Below are 19821 nucleotides of genomic sequence, written 5' to 3'. Positions count from 1 at the left end.
ACAATATTTGAGTTGTTCCCGCTCCTCTAGTGACTGCTGTAATGGAAATCATCCTTGCAGAGATCTACGATTGTGCCATGAGGATCACCTTGACCTCGTGGCACACAACACACGTCTCAACCACCACCAATGGCCAGGCTGCCAGCAGCGCACGTAGCCACCTCGGTCTCCAGGTGTGAACACATATCTCAGCCCAAATCTTGGGGAGAAGCAACACAGGCCTTCTCTCTTGCTTTTTCAAGTTTCACCTCTCTAGCTCCCCTCACGTCTCCATCACTCATTGTCCCAGCTCCATGCACAGTCCAGGGTGAGAGCACGTTACACACAGATACGTCTCCATCACTCACCGTCCAAGCTCCAAGCACAGTCCAGGGTGAAAGCACGTTACACACACGTCTCCATCACCCACTGTCCAAGCTCCAGGCACAGTCCAGGGTGAGAGCACGTAACCAGGGTCGAGTCTCGAGAGAGTGTGAAGCAACACAATCTATTGCGATCCTATGGCCCTGTTCACACAAGGCGGTTTTACCGGCGCGGTTCAAACCGCGGCGGTGCAGTTACAATGTAAGTCAATGGAGTTGTTGACACACAACCGCGTAGTTTTTCCTTCCGCCGCGGATCCGCTGCGGGTGGAGGTTTATCGTCAACCGGGTTGATTTACATGCCTTTCAATGGGAGCATACAAACTTGGTGGTTTGAAGGCGGTGTGAAGGCCTTTCCATTGGCTAGCTTACCCTTAGGCTTAGCTTATATAGGTATGGTTAAGTAACCATACCTATATGCCTAGCATCTAGCCAAAAATATCTCCAATAACTTTGCTTCTTCTTCTTTCCCTCCTCTATTTCAACCAGATGGCACCACTGCTATCACATCTATTTCTAAAGCTGAACTCTTTGCTCAAACCTTTGCTAAAAACTCTACCTTGGACGATTCTGGGCTTGTTCCTCCCTCTCCTCCACCCTCTGACTACTTCATGCCACGTATTAAAATTCTTCGCAATGATCTTTTCCATGCCCTCGCTGGCCTAAACCCTCGGAAGGCTTATGGACCTGATGGGGTCCCTCCTATTGTTCTCCGAAACTGTGCCTCCGTGCTTGCACCTTGCCTAGTCAAACTCTTTCAGCTCTGTCTGTCAACATCTACCTTTCCTTCTTGCTGGAAGTTTGCCTACATTCAACATGTTCCTAAAAAGGGTGACCGTTCTAATCCCTCAAACTACCGTCCTATTGCATTAATTTCCTGCCTATCTAAAGTTTTTGAATCTATCCTCAACAGGAAGATTTTTAAACATCTATCACTTCACCACCTTCTATCTGATCGCCAGTATGGGTTCCGTCAAGGCCGCTCTACTGGTGATCTTCTAGCTTTCCTTACTGAGTCTTGGTCATCCTCTTTTAGAGATTTTGGTGAAACTTTTGCTGTTGCCTTGGACATATCAAAAGCTTTTGATAAAGTCTGGCACAAAGCTTTGATTTCCAAACTACCCTCCTACGGTTTCTATCCTTCTCTCTGTAACTTCATCTCAAGTTTCCTTTCTGACCGTTCTATTGCTGCTGTGGTAGATGGTCACTGTTCTTCTCCTAAATCTATTAACAGTGGTGTTCCTCAGGGTTCTGTCCTGTCACCCACTCTCTTCTTATTATTCATTAATGATCTTCTAAACCAAACTTCTTGTTCTATCCACTCCTACGCTGATGATACCACCCTGCACTTTTCCACGTCTTTTCATAGACGTCCAACCCTTCAGAAGGTAAACATTTCACGCAGGGAAACCACAGAACGCTTGACATCTGATCTTTCTAAAATTTCTGATTGGGGCAGAGCTAACTTGGTATTGTTCAATGCCTCAAAAACTCAATTCCTCCATCTATCAACTCGACACAGCCTTCCAGACAACTATCCCCTCTTCTTCAATGACACTCAACTATCCCCCTCTTCTACACTGAACATCCTCGGTCTGTCCTTTACTTATAATCTGAACTGGAAATTTCACATCTCATCTCTAGCTAAAACAGCTTCTATGAAGTTAGGTGTTCTGAGACGTCTCCGCCAGTTTTTCTCACTCCCCCCCTAGCTGCTAACTCTGTACAAGGGCCTTATGCGTCCATGTATGGAGTATGCTTCACATGTCTGGGGGGGTTCCACTCATATTGCTCTTCTTGACAGGGTGGAATCAAAAGCTTTTCGTCTCATCAACTCCTCTCCTCTAACTGACTGTCTTCAGCCTCTCTCTCACCGCCGCAATGTTGCATATCAAGCTGTCTTCTACCGCTATTTTCATGCTAACTGCTCTTCTGATCTTGCTAACTGCATGCCTCCCCTCCTTCAGCGGCCTCGCTGCACAGGACTTTCTTCTTTCTCTCACCCCTATTCTGTCCACCTCTCTAACGCAAGAGTTAACCAGCATTCTCAATCATTCATCCCTTTCTCTGTTAAACTCTGGAACTCCCTGCCTGCTTCTGTATTTCCATCTTCCTATGACTTGAATTCCTTCAAGAGGGAGGTTTCAAGAAACTTATTCATCAATTTTTGACCACTGCTTTGACCCTTTTATGGGACTGGCATTTCAGTGGGCATTTTTTTTTATTGGATTTTTTGTTGCCCTTGGTCAGTGTCCTTCCTACATAAAAAAAATAAAAAAATAGAATAAAATAAAACCCTTAAGTTTGTTTGTTACTTACTCTGAAGATAGAAAAACGAAGCGAGGATGCAAATGTACACTCATGTGAAATGCATTTATCATGTATGCTATCCAGTAAACGTACTTTGAAGTAATTGAAAGTATTTTTACAACAGTTATCATCACCTCGATAGAACCTCAACAGAAAACCTCAATAGAAAACGGAGGAAATTTTACGTCACTACCAGCTACGGAAAAACGGCAGCTCTGCCTGGGCAGTATACCGCTGGAAGACTGCCGGCAATGAGTGTGACCGTTTCGAGACAGACCTCTTTATTCATGAAGTGGAAAAGCGCCCAGCTATATGGGACATGACTTCCAGATCGTCGAACAATTTCATCGACACCCTGTAGTAATTAAAGAATTTGTCTTCATCGTCTCTCAGCTTGGGGTACAATGTTATGAACATTGTCCTGTATAATAGGGTGAATCCAGTGATATCTTTGTCTCTTCCTGCACTGTGCCAGTCGCCGATACTGGAACCAAAGACTTGCTGCTTCTTCCACGTACATGTTGACACACAACACTGTGACTACAGTGGCATAACTCATGGTCAGTGGCATGGTGAATTATGTTGATCTCCCGCCTGGTGAAACCGCCTCGTCTTCACTTATGCGGATTGTCCCGACGCGGGGACAGCACGCTGGTGTGTACAGAGCCATAAGTTCCACATCTGTTCTCAGCCCAAGAGCGGCTTTTATATAACTTCGGCTGTCTCTGGTTGGCTGGTGCTCCAGCCAACCAGCACCCGTTCATCTGTATATCTCATGGCAAAGAGAGAGAGAGAGAGAGAGAGAGAGAGAGAGAGAGAGAGAGAGAGAGAGAGAGAGAGAGAGAGAGATTAGATATGTCAATAAGCAATATGCAAATAATTATTCTATTTGAGATCAACATCATTCACCTGATATATATATATATATATATATATATATATATATATATATATATATATATATATATATATATATATATATATATATATATATATATATATATATATAAGAAGAGAGAGAGAGAGAGAGAGAGAGAGAGAGAGAGAGAGAGAGAGAGAGAGAGAGAGAGAGAGAGAGAGAGAGAGAAAGAGAGAGAGAGAGAGAGAACTAAATTTCATATAATTTGATATTGTCATGGGACAAAATAGCAATTATGAAGGAAAAAAAATGGGGTGAAGAAAACACCATCCAAATAATAATAATTCCGTGAAATATTTTTCTATAGTCTAACGAAACAGTCATAAATATGAAAAAAAAATTCTTATATATATATATATATATATATATATATATATATATATATATATATATATATATATATATATATATATATATATATATATATATATATATATATATATATATATATATATATATATATATATATATATATATATATATATATATATATATATATATATATATATATATATATATATATATATATCAGGTGAATTATGTTGATCTCAAATAGAATAATTATTTGCATATTGCTTATTGACATATCTAATCTCTCTCTCTCTCTCTCTCTCTCTCTCTCTCTCTCTCTCTCTCTCTCTCTCTCTCTCTCTCTCTCTCTCTCTCTCTCTCTCTTTGCCATGTGATATACAGCAACTCTCTCTCTCTCTCTCTCTCTCTCTCTCTCTCTCTCTCTCTCTCTCTCTCTCTCTCTCTCTCTCTCTCTCTCTCTCTCTTTGCCATGTGATATACAGCAACTCTCTCTCTCTCTCTCTCTCTCTCTCTCTCTCTCTCTCTCTCTCTCTCTCTCTCTCTCTTTGCCATGTGATATACAACAACTCTCTCTCTCTCTCTCTCTCTCTCTCTCTCTCTCTCTCTCTCTCTCTCTCTCTCTCTCTCTCTCTCTCTCTCTCTCTGCCATGTTATATTAGGCCTTAGAGCGCTTATTTAGAATTATGGGATACCATGTCACTGCACACTTAAAAAAGCATCTAACTTTTGAGTTTTTGTTTTACTGCTTGTGTCTTGCCATGCAATAAACATTGAAAACATTTTTTTTTCACTACTATTTCTCCTGGAAGCGTCTCTGATGTATTTCTTTCGGTATTCTAGTTATTTGGTATAAATATCATTGGTAATAGGCCTACTATAATGTTCTTTTCGTAGCTCAAACCATCAATTCTTTCTTATTTTTCGTCTAGTATGCAAAAAAGTAAAAATAAAAATGGTAAGTTCTCATAGTTCAACACTGGGGATCACGATGTTTCGGATCTGCCAATTCTAAGCTCTGTCCACAGACTGAAAGAGTTCCGCCCACTAGCTTCACTTGTCTTGATGAGAACAGGCTGTTTTCTGTATATGAAAGCTCCTCGGGTGGCACAGACTTTTCAATGACACCACACTTACACCAACTTTACCACAGCGATACCAACACCACCAGGACACGGCGCAGCAATAGTATTTAGCTCGTTTTGCCATATTTCTTGCTCTCTGCTAGATGACGGTGGCTAAAAATGTTCTTAATATTTTGTTAGTTGGTTTGACAACACAAATGACGTTAAGACTTTTTTTTCCAGTTGACCAACTTTTATGTCTAAAATTCAATCAGCTGGTGAATCTGGCCATTTTCCCAGAACATAGCGAACGTCCCAAGTGAAGCCAGTGGGCGGAGCTTGTCGAGTCTGTGAGCAGAGCTTACAATCAGCAGATCGAAAAACATTACGATCTCTCGTGTTGAGCTATGGTAATTTACCCTTTTTTTTTTTTTTTTTTGCATACTAGACTAAAAAATAAGAAAGAATTGATGGTTTGAGTTACGGAAAGTACATTATAGTTTCCTAAATATGTATGTAGACCTATTATCAATGGCAATTATGCCAAATAACCACAATATTGAAAGAAATACACAATATGTTTCCAGAAGAAATGATAGTAAAAGATTGTTTTTTTTTTTTTTTTGTTAGTTTATTGCACGACAAGGCACAAACAATAAAAGAAAACTAAGTCATTAGATGTCTTTTAAGTGTACAGTGACATGATATCACACATAATTCTAAATAAGTTTTCTTCAACCTAATCTCACACACACACACACACACACACACAGAGAGAGAGAGAGAGAGAGAGAGAGAGAGAGAGAGAGAGAGAGAGAGAGAGAGAGAGATTTAATATAATGTCAATAAGCAATAAACAAATACAGTGGAACCTTGGTTACCTTTTCGAACAATTCTGTTTTCAAACAAAATTTTGAACTCATTATTGCTTCGGTTGTGGTACCGTAATTCGGTTCTAAAACGGTTACTTGATTTCAAATATTAAAAGACAGCAGAGATATCGTTTATTAGTAATTTATAGTTTCTATAGATATCTACTTCGTTTTTTATATATCTGGAGGAGAGATAGAGTGTAAGACTCTGTGTGTAATTCAATCTTTGAAATAAGTTAAATGTGATCCCATTGAAAAGCCTGGGTGTAAACGAGCAGTTTTCGGCGCTCAGGACAGCGTGAAGAAGAGTGACTGAGGATGAAAGGAATGGAAGAAAAGTCATCAACCAGGCAAGAAAAGGCATGAAGTTCGAATGTGTGAATGTGAGAGGATGGGGCATGAGGAAATTTAAGGATGTGTGTAAGAAACTAAATGAATGGTATTTTGACATAGTTGGAACGACAGACACATTTGAAGGATTACATGAATTTGGATGTCAGTGAGTATGTGAGGAAATAAATAGGAATGGTGAGATGCTTGATGGGTTAGTGAATAAGATGGATGTGATAAACCTGAAAGAGACCCTGGCGGAAGGAAGAGTGACGTAGTGTGCTAGGAACCAGGAATCTGTGATTGACTATATGCTAGTGAATGGAAGAATGCGTGAGATTGTGGATCACATGTGGATTGAAAAGGACAGAATGATCGACATTGTCTCAGACCACAATATGCTAGTGTTAGAATGTAAGTTGAATGGAAGAGAGGGAAGGAATGTAAAGGTTAGAAGGAGAAAGTGGAGATTGAGGGAAGTAGAATTGGAGAATTTCCAGGTAGACTTGAGTGAGAGAAACTAGGAGGATGAAAGCTTGAATGGTGTGGATGAAATGAATGATAGATTTGTAGAGAATGTGAGGAATACAGCAGCCAACCAGATAGGGTATTTAAGAATAAGTACCAAGAAGCCATGGTGGAGTACCATGTAAGCCATGGTGGAGTGACGAGATCAGGGATGCTAGAAAAGAAAGAAAGAGAATAAATAGGGTGTGCAGACACTTGAGAAAGAGGAGGCATGAGAGTGAAGAGGCAGAGAGTGAGTACCAGAATGCATGGATAACTCATATGAGTCAGCAGCGAGTGACAAAGCGAAAGATAATGAATGCTAAAGTTAAGTGTGAGATAAGTGTGATTCAGTCCCTAAGAGATAAAGGTGTTGAAGGTGGCCAGGAATGGTACAGATTCCTGAGGGGTGAGGGAATGCCTGACAGTGAGAATGTGGAGAGTCTGAAGGTGAATGGAGCAGTTGTGACAGATAGAGAGGAAACAAGAAGGGCAATAAAAGACTTCTGCAAAGAGATTGAAGGTGTAGGTGAGGTACGTAATGATAGAGTAGGGTGCATAACACTAGAGAGGAAGGATGCGGATGAGTTGAATGAAAGGATCAGCAGGGAGAAGGTAGAAAAATGTGTGAAAAGGCAGAAGAATGGGAAGGCAGCAGGGCCACATGAGATACCTTATGAAATGTACAGAAATGAAGGGGAAGTTGTGAATGATAGAATGACTGAATTATTTAACCATGTAGTGGAGGAGGAGAGAGTACCGAGAATGGGGAATGAATGCACGGTGACTAAGTTGGATAAGGGAGGATACAAGAGTAAAAATGAGTTGAAAATTTACAAGCCAATTGCATTAGTGAACACAAAAGGTAAAGTGTTTAGTGCAGTGTTGAATGAGAGATTGTGTAAATGAACTGAAAGAGTTGGAGTGCTAGGTGAGGAACAGAATAGGTTTCGTGTGGACAGGAGAGCAGAGGATAATATGTTTGTGCTGAATGAAATGATTAAGAGAAAAAAGAAGGATGGTAGCAAACTGTACTTAGGTTTTCTGGACATAGAGAAAGCTTCTTTTTTTTTTTTCATGTAGGAGGGACACTGGCCAAGGGCAACAAAAATCCAATAAAAAAAATTATAAAAAGCCCACTAAGATGCCAGTCTCAGAAAAGGATCCAAAGCAGTGGTCAAAAATTGAAGGATAAGTGTCTTGAAACCTCCCTCTTCAAGGAATTCAAATCACAAGAAGGTGGAAATACAGAAGCAGGCAGGGAGTTCCATAGTTTATTAGAGAAAGGGATAAATGATTGAGAATACTGGTTAACTCTTGTATTAGAGAGGTGAACAGAATAGGGGTGAAAGAAAGAAGAAAGTCTTATGTAGCGAGGCCGCAGGAGGGGAGGCATACAGTTAGCAAGATCAGAAGACCAGTTAACATGAAAATAGCGGTAAAAGACAACTAGAGATGCAACATTGTGGCAATGAGAGAGAGGTTGAAGACAGTCACTTAGAGGAGAGGAGTTGATGAGATGAAAAGCTTTTGATTCCACCCTATCTAGAAGAGCAATATGAGTGGAAACCCCCAGACATGTGAAGCATACTCCATACATGGACGGATAAAGCCCTTCTGCAGACTTAGCAGCTGGTGGGGTGAGAAAAACTGGTGGAGATGTCTCAGAACACCTAACTTCATAGAAGCTGTTTTAGCTGGAGATGAGATGCAGTTTCCAGTTCAGATTATAAGTAAGGGACAGATCAAGGATGTTCAGTGTAGAAGAGGGGGACAGTTGAGTGTCATTGAAGAAGAGGGGATAGTTGTCTGGAAGGTTGTGTTAAGTTGATAGATGGAGGAATTGAGTTTTTGAGGCATTGAACAATACCAAGCAAAAGTGTTAACACAATAAAGGAGAAAAGAGAGAGAGAGAGAGAGAGAGAGAGAGAGAGAGAGAGAGAGAGAGAGAGAGAGAGAGAGAGAGAGAGAGAAAGCTAGGGTACGGACACCAGATGTACGATGAAGAGTGGCCTCTCACTGTCATTAACTTAGCATAAGAATTTCCACACCCAGAGACTCCCCTTCCTTGATTAATTTACCTTAATTGCCTTTGTTCATTCAATTTGAGTCTCACATTGTTCACAACTGAAGAGTTGCCCTTGACAAAGAAATAATCAGTATTCATCTAGCCCCTTTTGTTTACTCAGGAGAATCCTGAAGTTTAGAGTTTTTTATTTAAATGGAAACCGCGTGAGGAGTGTGTGTGGGTGCGTGTCTGTATGTGTGTGTGTCACACCCACCCCTTCTTTATCAGTAGCATGGAAAAGTGGTTGGAGCACTCTCCCACAGAAGGTCACTTCCCAGCAGTTGGAAGGAGCAGACATACTGATACGTGTTCTAACATTTATTGGAGACTAAGGCAGGATACTAGGTAGCCAGATCAGTTGCCTTAAGGGAGATAAGTGAGTCATTACTGGCCACACGCACTGGCCTATTCGTATAGAAAAGGAGCCTCCACAGTAGTTTGCCAGTAAGGGTAGTTGTGTATTACACACACTATACCCTGGAAAGTGACTCCTTGGCTGCCAGTGTGCATGTGTTGACTTTTGTGCACAATGAGCAGTGACTGACCCTCCTGTGTGTTCGTGGGCCACTCTTTCTTAGTAGTTTCTTGTGTCCTTTGTTAGTGTCCCTGTTTGTCTTAAATGCTACTGTGGGCTGATGCAGTTCAGCCACAAAGAATCTAAGTAATTAGCTCTGTAGTAAACTTTACTCCCTTCTTAGGTCCTGACAAGGCCTGTCACCCTGGAGGCAGTAAATGATACCACTCAGCTTGAGGCTATAACACTCTGTTGGGCAGTGGGAGGACTGTCACAGTAGGAAGAAGTCCAACGTGGTATTATACCTCAATCATATGCATGTTATTGTATATTAACTGTTTTTCCTAGAAATGGTTGTTGATTCTTCTGCAGCTGAGGGTGTTTGGAGTATTTCCTTTGTCTGTGGGTAAAACAGATTGGCGACCTCAAATTATTGTGACTTAGAGTTATGACTGTTGTGAAAAGGGTGCAAGAGTCACAAGAGATCCTGTACACCCATATTTGAGACCTGCACAGAGTCTACATTGGAGGTGGCTCTGTAGTCACCAGCTGCACCACCTCACAAGGTCCTGTGAGGCTGGTGGCAAGAGACTAATACGAAGCATGTGTAACACTAAGGAAAGAGTAGAAACTAAGGAAACTGCATTCATTATGGTAGTTAATTGCAGTAGTGAAGTTGTGTGAGAGGAACTAGCTTAGCTGTAGAGAGGTAGTGAGGGTTGTGTTTACATGGTAAAGTTGATGACATGGAACATAGGGTAGATAAGACACAGAGGGACCTCTGTAGGGGAACGGGTCACCCGGGGTCACATATCAGGCCCAGCAGCCTCAGAAGGGGGCAGATTGTGTCCAGGCTTCAGAGAGAGAGGTGTTGTGACTTGCTCTGCTTTCTCCATAAATCCTAGACCCTCGAACGCCGACCCTCATAGTCATAAGTGTTGCATTCTGGTTAAGTCAAAGTACACTGAATATTGAATATTATTATATATGTATTGGATTTGTGTCTCTATTATTCTGACTGCTTGTTAAGGCGTAAACCGTCACGTATTTTGGTTATTATATCACTCTGTTATGATGGAGTGCTATCTCTTTGTGATGCTTATGTGCCTTATGTGCATGCAAATGTTTTATTGTATATCAATACTCTTGCTGATGTCAAATTAATTGTCACTACAGGCTAACCACATTAAAGCGAGTAAATGACTGGGTCATTTGTCATCCTGATCCCTTATAGACATGACAGCGTCTACAGGCTCAGCGAAGCTAGTCCAGGTGCGGCAGCTTGGTGAAGAGGCTGTGAATTGTGGTCATAACAGAAACTGGCGACCTCACCAGGATAGCTGGGAGCTTCATCGCTACATGGGGGGAAGACAGTTTGTTGTTTGTATTTTGTTTCCTTGTTTTGTGTGTGCCCATGTTTAGAGTAAACCATGGAGAAAAGGGCTGGTAACAGGGGTGACTCACAACTTGGGTCCCCTGCCTCTGCTGGGAGTGGCAGTGTAGATTTTGCCCAATTCGGTGTGAGGACACCTAGTCTCACACATAGCATCCACAGACGTGTTAGCCCTGCCCATAGCATTGTGGTTTCTCCCAGGCCAAAGGTATGTCTAAGGAGATGAGATTTAAGTTGGAAATGAGAAGAATGGAGATGGAGGAGGCTAGAGAGAAGAAGAGCTAATTGAGAAGGCTCCAGTTGGAAGCTGAAGCCAAGGAAAGGAGGTTGCAGAATGAGGAGGCTAGAGAAGCCAGGAGGCTTGAGGTGGGGAAGGAGGCAAAGATGTATGAGAGGGAGGAGGCTGAGAAGAATAGGATATTTGAGTTGGAAGATACTCAAATTGAAGTTAATTCACCTCATGGCTTGAGGAGAGGAGAAGGAGTTAAGGAGGATACTGTAGTGAGCCAGACGGTGAGAAGTTTGAAGTTAATTCCAGAGCTAGATGAAAAGAAGGTGATGAGTGGTTTAGGAGATTTGAGAAGAAAGCCTCTGAATTTGATTTGCCTCAGGAGAGATGGGTTGGCCATGTTGCAATTATGTTGAAGGGCAAGGCATTGGAAGTTTATGACAGGATGTCAGTTGAGGACTTGGAGGATTATAAGGAGTTTAAGGCAGATATCATAAGAGCTTATGTGCTGTGGCCAGAGGCATACAGGCTACAGTTCCATGGAGGAAAAAAGAGGCCTAGTGACTCTTACCTTGAGTGTGCTCACTATCTTGAGGAGACATTTGAAAAGTGGATTGCTAGCAAGCAGGCCATCTCCTACCACAGTAATGGAGTAGTTTATTAATGTAGCCAAGAAGGAGTTAGCACCATTGCTCCATGAGAAAAGGTTCAAAAGCCTTAAGGATGCGGCTACATGGGCGGATGATTATGTGCTGGTCCAGCACCATGCATCCTACCATAGAGGTATGGGAGATAAGCTGGCCGGGGAGAAATGGTCAGGAGGTAGTAAGGATGGTAATGTTGTGTCTAGTGGAGCAACCCTGCCCTGAGTCCATATAGGAGGTGGCTGAGTGAAGCTAGTCCAGGTGTGGTAGCTTGATGCAAAGGCAGGGAATTGTGGTCATAATATATATATATATATATATATATATATATATATATATATATATATATATATATATATATATATATATATATATATATATATATGTGTGTGTGTGTGTGTGTGTGTGTGTGTGTGTGTGTGTGTGTGTGTGTGTGTGTGTGTGTCAATCTCTTTAGTTATTACAATTTACAGTATATATTATTCATATCAATTGCAAATGAACAATATTTTAGAATCATATGAGAGAGAGAGAGAGAGAGAGAGAGAGAGAGAATAGTACATCAAGAAAAATCAACTTACAGGACATCGTTCACCTGATGCACAGTTTATTTATTCTCTTTCATCTATATACACATGTATATGTACGTACATATATGTGTATATGTGGATATGATCTCGTCCTCGGTCCACCCACATGTCCACCCCAGAGACAGCTTCCCACCTCTCACCCGAGTTGAAAAAACAGTATGATCTGATATGTATGTATGATTTTCCGTCTAAATTCTGGTGGCATGCACAACACCACTGTCGCAGTTTTGTGGTCACAGATATGTTGGGCAGCCTGGAAACAACAGCAGGAACCAGAAAATGAGGAGTGGTGCATCTGCGTTTTCTATATTTTCAATGCTCAGCTGGTAATATTTTGAATCGAAGGGTCTTCTTGATCTTGATCTTGATGGTACAGGTGGCACAGGATCACTCCTGAGCCAGGCCTTTGGATCGGCAACTCCTGTAGAAAGGAGAAAAAAAAAGAGAAACGAACAGCATCCTCTATCCTAATTGTTCATACACCTGGCACGCCACATTCTCTCCAGAAACTCTTTCACCGCCTCAATCATCCTTTCATTCGCCTCTCTACACAGTCCCAGCAACAACACCATCCATTCCTTTCCTGTCTTCTCCACTCTTTCATTCCTATCATGCCCTAACTCAGTCAGTATCACTTGCATCATCTCATTCCTGTCTCTGGCATACTTCACACACTCCAGCACCACATGTTCCACCGTCTCATCCTCTCCCATGTCACACATCTGGCACACTTTGCTGCGGGACTCAGACCACCTGTAACTCCTTGCATTCACATCCATACACTGTGCCCTCGCTCGGAAGAGAAGATCACCGCCCAGGCTTCCATCATACCACCTTTCATACCTCGGGGCCTCTTTCTCCTTGTACCATTCCAGGGTCTTCTTTCTTTCCATCTCATTCTTCCATTCATTCAGTCCCACACATTTCACTTCTTTGTCTATCTCATTCTTCCATTTTCTCACATCCCATTCGGCTCCCACTCTTCCTCCTCTTGTTACCACCCATTCACGCTCATTTTGATTCCTACCAGCCATTCTTATCGCCCACACAACTTGCAATCCATTCCTGTCTGTCATTCTCATGCATCTCTTCCTCCATTTGCTTCCACTTTCATTCCACAGGTACACCTTCCTTGCTATTCTTGCATCATCCATTCTCTCAAGCCTAATCTTGTACCTAAGTGTAGCTTTTGTCAGTCTTTCTCTGAAGGTGCTCCATCCCATGTCACCTCTCAAGGCTTCAACTGCTGTGCACCTCGGTGCACTCAGTGCCATCCTTGCTACTTTGTTCTGGCCCACTTCTAACTTATCAATTTCACTTTCATTCCATGCAATCACATCCATACCATACATTATACATGGCACAGCCACACTCTTCCACACTTCTCTCAACACATCATACTTACTTGCTCTCATCCTTGCCGCGCTTCCCAATCGACCTACCCACTGGTTTACCATACATCTTTTCATTTTTTGCCTTTGCACACCCACTAGGACTCATCCACATCCCTAAGTACTTGTATTCTTGCACCTGTCTCAACTCATTCTCTCCAAGTCTCCATACCACATTACTTTCATCCTCTGACCTATTCACAATCATTACTTTGCTTTTCTCACTGCTAAACCTTACTCCAAAGTCTTTACCATAGCCATCCACTACATCCAACAAACTTTGAAGCTCATCTGCTGATTCACTCATAACAACTACATCATCTGCATAAAGGAGCACACATACTTTATCATTCCCCACACTTACCCCTACATTCATTCTTCTCATCCTGGCTGCTAGCTCCTCTGTATACAGGCTAAAAAGGGTTGGTGACAATATACAGCGACACCTTGATCTTGATCTTGATGGTACAGGTGGCACAGGATCACTCCTGAGCCAGGCCTTTGGATCGGTAACTCCTGTAGAAAGGAAAAGAAAAAAAAAAAAAAAAAGAGAAACGAACAGCATCCTCTATCCTAATTGTTCATACACCTGGCACGCCACATTCTCTCCAGAAACTCTTTCACCGCCTCAATCATCCTTTCATTCGCCTCTCTACACAGTCCCAGCAACAACACCATCCACTCTTTTCCCGTCTTCTCCACTCTTTTCATTCCTATCATGCCCTAACTCAGTCAGTATCACTTGCATCATCTCATTCCTGTCTCTGGCATACTTCACACACTCCAGCACCACATGTTCCACCGTCTCATCCTCTCCCATGTCACATATCTGGCACACTTTGCTGCGGGACTCAGACCACCTGTAACTCCTTGCATTCACATCCATACACTGTGCCCTCGCTCGGAAGAGAAGATCACTGCCCAGGCCTCCATCATACCACCTTTCATACCTCGGGGCCTCTTTCTCCTTGTACCATTCCAGGGTCTTCTTTCTTTCCATCTCATTCTTCCATTCAATCAGTCCCACACATTTCACTTCTTTGTCTATCTCATTCTTCCATTTTCTCACATCCCATTCGGCTCCCACTCTGCCTCCTCTTGTTACCACCCATTCACGCTCATTTTGATTCCAACCAGCCATTCTTATCGCCCACACAACTTGCAATCCATTCCTGTCTGTCATTCTCATGCATCTCTTCCTCCGTTTGCTTCCACTTTCATTCCACCAACAGCACGTTGGCTTCACATTTGTGACGTCACGTCGACTCCTCCCATTATACCTCTATGAAAACGCCCCTAGCCCCCAATTACGTCATCTTTTACAGCGGCGAGGCGGCGAGTAAGCGACGTCAACACAACTTACACAACCCATAGCTTGTGTTCTGCGGTTCTGCTTTAAAGCAGCAGTGCACGTGCTTCACACCTCGTGTCCTGCTTTGAACCAACACTGCATTGGTTTTATAGGATATCGGAACTCTTCCTGCTGACAAGGAGATCTGACCTTGATTTTTGTGTATGTGTGTGTGTGTGTGGAGGCAACAGTCATCTCCTACCCTTCCCCCATGGATTGGCTTCGGAAACTGTTAGGTTATCATGGCAGGTAAAGAAATTTTTCAATTTGTTTGAGTTCATGATGAGAATTAGATGACGAATAGTAAGTTCAGATATTTCTGAGATTTGCCAGGATAGGAATGGATTGGTTATGTTAGACTAGATATGACTGAAAAGGAAGAGAAGTAAACTAGAAATTTAAGACGCTGTCGAAAAATTACTCTACTGTGCGCTACAGTTAATTTCCAAGGATGATGATTGGTTAAATATTAAATACCTTGCCCATTTTTTTCGGCAGATTTTGGTGGGTTTTGAATTTAAATTACCATCCGTTTCCATAATTGCCAAAAGCACTTTCCTGCCTTTATTACTGGTCTATTCACTTCCATTCCTTCCCATATACCTTTAGATACATTTAGAACATAAATTTAAGGTGGGAGAGAAGTGCTGGTAAATTTCCAGTTTCCCAACAAACTATGGTATAAGAAACTTTTTTTTTTTTTCAGTTAGATTTTGATGTGTTTTTTAAGTAGTCTGCCATCACTTTATGTTGCAAATCACTGTTTTCATTTTTGTTCCTCCCCATCATAAGGAACAATAATTTACAGCAAAATTTGTAAATCGAAACTTACCAGAAAAAGTAGTTTTGTCCTTGCAAAATACCAACAGCTCAGTTTAGACCAGTCACTCACAATAGCAATCCTGATAAAAAGGCAGTAAATTTTAAAAAAATCGCTGGTGGCATTATTATCTAACCAAACCAAACGTAACCATACCTAACTAACTAATCATACCTAACCTAACCTAACCTAACCATACCTAATCTAACCTATCCTATCCTATCCTATCCTATCCTCTCCTAACCAAAACCTAACCTAACCAAACCAAACTAACCTACCTAATCTAACCTTAAATCTTACCTTATTTCTGCTCTCATGCCTCCTCATCTCCAAATATGTCTTTCTTCATGTAAATGGCTGTCTCTTTCAAACCAAGGGCACTTTACAGAGGTTGGCAGGACACTACACTCCTGTAAAAATGACAAGGATTCTTGAATTTTCAAAAAAACTTTTGCTGTGCACTGGAAATATTTAACAGAGCAGCTATCACACAGGGGCATCTTGCTACACTGATTCAAATCTGCCCTCCTTCCTTCCTATGAAATACAGTGCTGTAATTGGCTAAATTAATAATTTATTTTTTTCATTGGCCATGACATTGCCCTCAAACAAATTGACCAATCACGGTGACCTATTTGACATTGACACAGAAATACTTACCAAACACATATACAAACAAACATGCTTTCCCACATCTCTTGTGGGAGCAAGTCAGTTGAGGCCAAGCCTCAGTAGGAGGGGTGTCTTGGTGTCCAGTTTTGCCCAGTTGCTCATGTAACACGTATGAAAGGAAGCCAATAAATTTTAAAAAATTGCTGATGGTATTAGTATTAATTTACTATATATATATATATATATATATATATATATATATATATATATATATATATATATATATATATATATATATATATGTATGTATGTATGTATGTATGGGGTTCAAAATAGCTGGGTAGCATGCCCAATTTTGCCTTAAGATAGGCTACATCACCATCAACTATGTTGCTCCTGTGGTGGCCAGGATGTGAGTGAGCCATCCACCAGTTGACTGCACTGCCTTTCCTGGGCAGAGGTGCTGGTAGTGGTGTGCAGGAGGGACGTTGTGGCTCTGGGTCACCAGTTAGGCTGGTTGGGGTGGTCACTGCTGGTCACTGTCGAGGTCAGTTGGTGAAGGATGGCACTCAATGTCTGTAGAGTTTTCCTGGTGCTCCAGGCACCCTTCATGCTGAGCACATGGCCTATGGGTGTAGCACTCAAGACAATTCCACTTGTGGGTGTCGACCTAGCTTGCTGCACATTATCCAGTCCTGTAACACACTCCCAACTACCACCCAGGGTGCCAGAGGAGTTGGTTATGATGGCAATGATGGGGAACGTCCCCCATCGCGCCCTGGGCACAAATGTCCGCACTCCTTGAGTCCAAAGACAGGACACTACACATTAGTCTTAAGCAGTCACGAGGCATGGAGTTGATCCTCCAGAAGACCCTGATGGAGATGCTGATGAGAGGCTTCCTGAAGGTGGGGCCTGCTGGGCACACAGCCTCCACTCACCAGACATATCTTGTGTCTGTCCTGGTCTGTTGTTGCTCCCTGTGTTCCCCCAAGAGGGCTGTTATTCCCAGTGCCAAGCTCACTGTGACCCTCATAAAATAGGGTCAAGTGGATGTAGCTGGTTCAACAGCAGCAGTTTTTTGCGTAAACACAGGTCTCTCACCTACATCTACTACCATCTCACAGCTCATGTGCACACCCAGAGGCGTGTTATGCGTTGGGCATAACACTTACCAATAGTTGCTCCTCATTTATTCTTTTGCTGTCTCTCTTCAGGACAAGCAAGCTTTGGAAATTGGTGGGAAAGCAGGGTTTTAGGGTGAGGGGAGACCAAAATAGGCCGAACTTACAAAACCTCAAAGTTCTAAAGAGAAAACCTCTCTTTTCTGGGAAATCCTTGAAAAATTGTCAACAAACAGGGAATATCCACCCCCACAGTAACCTAGCCTATTATTACTTAACCTAACCGAACTGGAGGGGCTTTGCCACCCCTGGACCCCCCTTAAGGACACTAACCTAACTAAACCTAGCCTAATCTAACTGGGGTTTTGCCCCTCTCCTCTTCCTCATTCTCAAAAGGTACTGGTGCTACCAATTGTTCAATATGATTGATTTCAGCAACACACCATGTGGTCTAAAGAAATGTACTTCCAGGTCATCTTGCTTATGGAACTGCACAATAAATTCCTGGTACTTAAATTTAAGTCCACTGCGCTCAGCTACCGTTATGACACTGGGTACCCTTGTGATTAACTGGCTGAGTGCTGGCTAAATGTAGGCAAACTTCGAACAAGAAGGAAAGGTAGATGTTGATAGGCAGAGTTGGAAGAATTTGACCAGGCAAGGTGCAAGCATGGAGGCACAGTTTTGGAGAACAATAGGAGGGGCTCCATCAGCTCCATAAGCCTTCTGAGGGAGTAGGCCAGTAAGGCATGGAAAACATTGCTGCAAAGGATCTTAATGGGTAGCATGAAGTAGTCAGAGGGTTGACAAGTGGGGAACAAGCCCTGAGTCAACCAAGGTAGAGTTTTTAGCAAAGGTTTGAGTGAAGAGTTCAGGCTTAGAAATAGATGAGATGGTAGTGGTGCCATCAGGTTGAAATAAAGGAGAGAAAGATGAAGAAGCAAAGTTATTGGAGATGTTTTTGGCTAAGTGCCAGAAGTCATGAGGGGAGTTAGATCTTGAAAAATTTTGACACTTTCTATTAATGAAGAACACTTGTTTAAGTCTTGCTGATACAGGTTGGTCTGGTTGGACAAAGTACTGTACAGGAAATGAACTGGTTAGGCTTGATTATTTTTACTTTTTTTTTTTTATGTATATGTACATATATAGACATTATTTATCAGTATGATATAGAACTAAATTTTGATATGTAAAAATAAATAAATAAATGAAAAATAAATAAATAATTGAAAAAACACTTTTTTTGTTTTTCTTTCTTTTCAAGTGTTTATTTATTTATTTATTTATTTTAATTTTATTTTTATTTAATTTAATTTAATTTTATTTTATTTATTTATGTATTTGTTTTATTTATTTATTTTTTTTTAGTGGGGATTAATGCCAACCCTGGACAGGACATATTAAGTGTTTGGCATTCAGAGTGAGTTTAGCATAAGGCTATGCATTTAGGTGACTATCTTGTAGGAGATGAGATGGATGAGGCTATAGATGATCATGTGAGTTTTACAGTCGACTATTGCTACACATTAGCCAATGTATGTTACACCTGTCAAGATGCTGTTACATCTTCAGATATTTGGCAGGAAGCTATGGAATTAAAAATTAATGCTTAAAAGGGAAATGACGCTTTTGAATTTACTCCATTGCGTGAAGGTAGGAAGAATGTGAGAAGTAGATGGATTTATGACTTAAAATTAGATCCAAAAAATTAAGCAAGGTACAAAGTTTTTGTTACCAAAGGAGCCAGATTATCATGAAACATTTTCTCCACCAGCTCAGATCACATCTGTCAGGACTGTAAGGCTGTACAATATGATCTGATTGTTCATGAAATTAATGTAGAAATCTTACTTAAATGCACCAGTTAATTGTGAGATATATTTTGAACAACCTAAAGGTTTCGGTGTAGAGAGTAAAGCTGATGAGAAACTGGTGTATAAATTGAAGAAAACTCTGTACAGTCGCAAACAAAGTAGTAGAAATTGGAGTTCAGTGTTACATTCTTATTTGACTGAGCTTGATTTGACTAAGTCACTTGCCAATCCATGTGTTTACACATAAATCACTGATGATGAGACAACTTTAATATTAGTTTGTGTTGATTATATCATAGTTGCAACCAGTAGTGATTCTAAATTGAAAAGTATGAAGAAAAGTGTTTGTGAGAGGTTTAAGATGAAAGGTCTGTGCAAAATTTTCTTGTATCTTGATATAGTTTGTGTGTGGTAATGATGTAATCAAGATGAATCAGGCTAAGTATGTGGAGAAGATGCTTGAGAAGTTTGTTATGCATTGTTGTTAGCCTGCTTATATTCTCTGTAACATGGATGGGTCAAAACTTGTTGATATTAACCTCTATCAAGGAGTAGTTGAAAATTTGATTTATGTATGTGATGACATGTACCAGAC

The 19821-nt window shown here is 41.3% G+C and overlaps 1 protein-coding gene across 5 annotated transcripts in view; it reads left to right on the top strand.

The window, feature by feature from the left end:
• Positions 1-6073: 6073 nt before the first annotated feature.
• The window catches only part of LOC135116171 (uncharacterized), a 128096-nt gene continuing 114348 nt past the window's right edge, over positions 6074-19821 (top strand). For 3 of the 5 annotated variants that reach the window (XM_064033455.1, XM_064033454.1, XM_064033452.1), the window contains exon 1: positions 14827-15102. In XM_064033455.1, the coding sequence (XP_063889525.1) occupies positions 15065-15102 (38 nt within the window). In that variant the 5' untranslated portion in view covers positions 14827-15064. Of the gene's footprint in view, positions 6197-14826; positions 15103-19821 lie in introns of those variants that run through there. The other 2 variants (XM_064033453.1, XM_064033456.1) reach the window with 2 other exon arrangements.

The sequence above is a fragment of the Scylla paramamosain genome, chromosome 30 (assembly GCF_035594125.1).
Source record: "Scylla paramamosain isolate STU-SP2022 chromosome 30, ASM3559412v1, whole genome shotgun sequence".
Taxonomy (NCBI): domain Eukaryota; kingdom Metazoa; phylum Arthropoda; class Malacostraca; order Decapoda; family Portunidae; genus Scylla; species Scylla paramamosain.
This window is presented reverse-complemented; position numbering and strand designations above follow the sequence as displayed.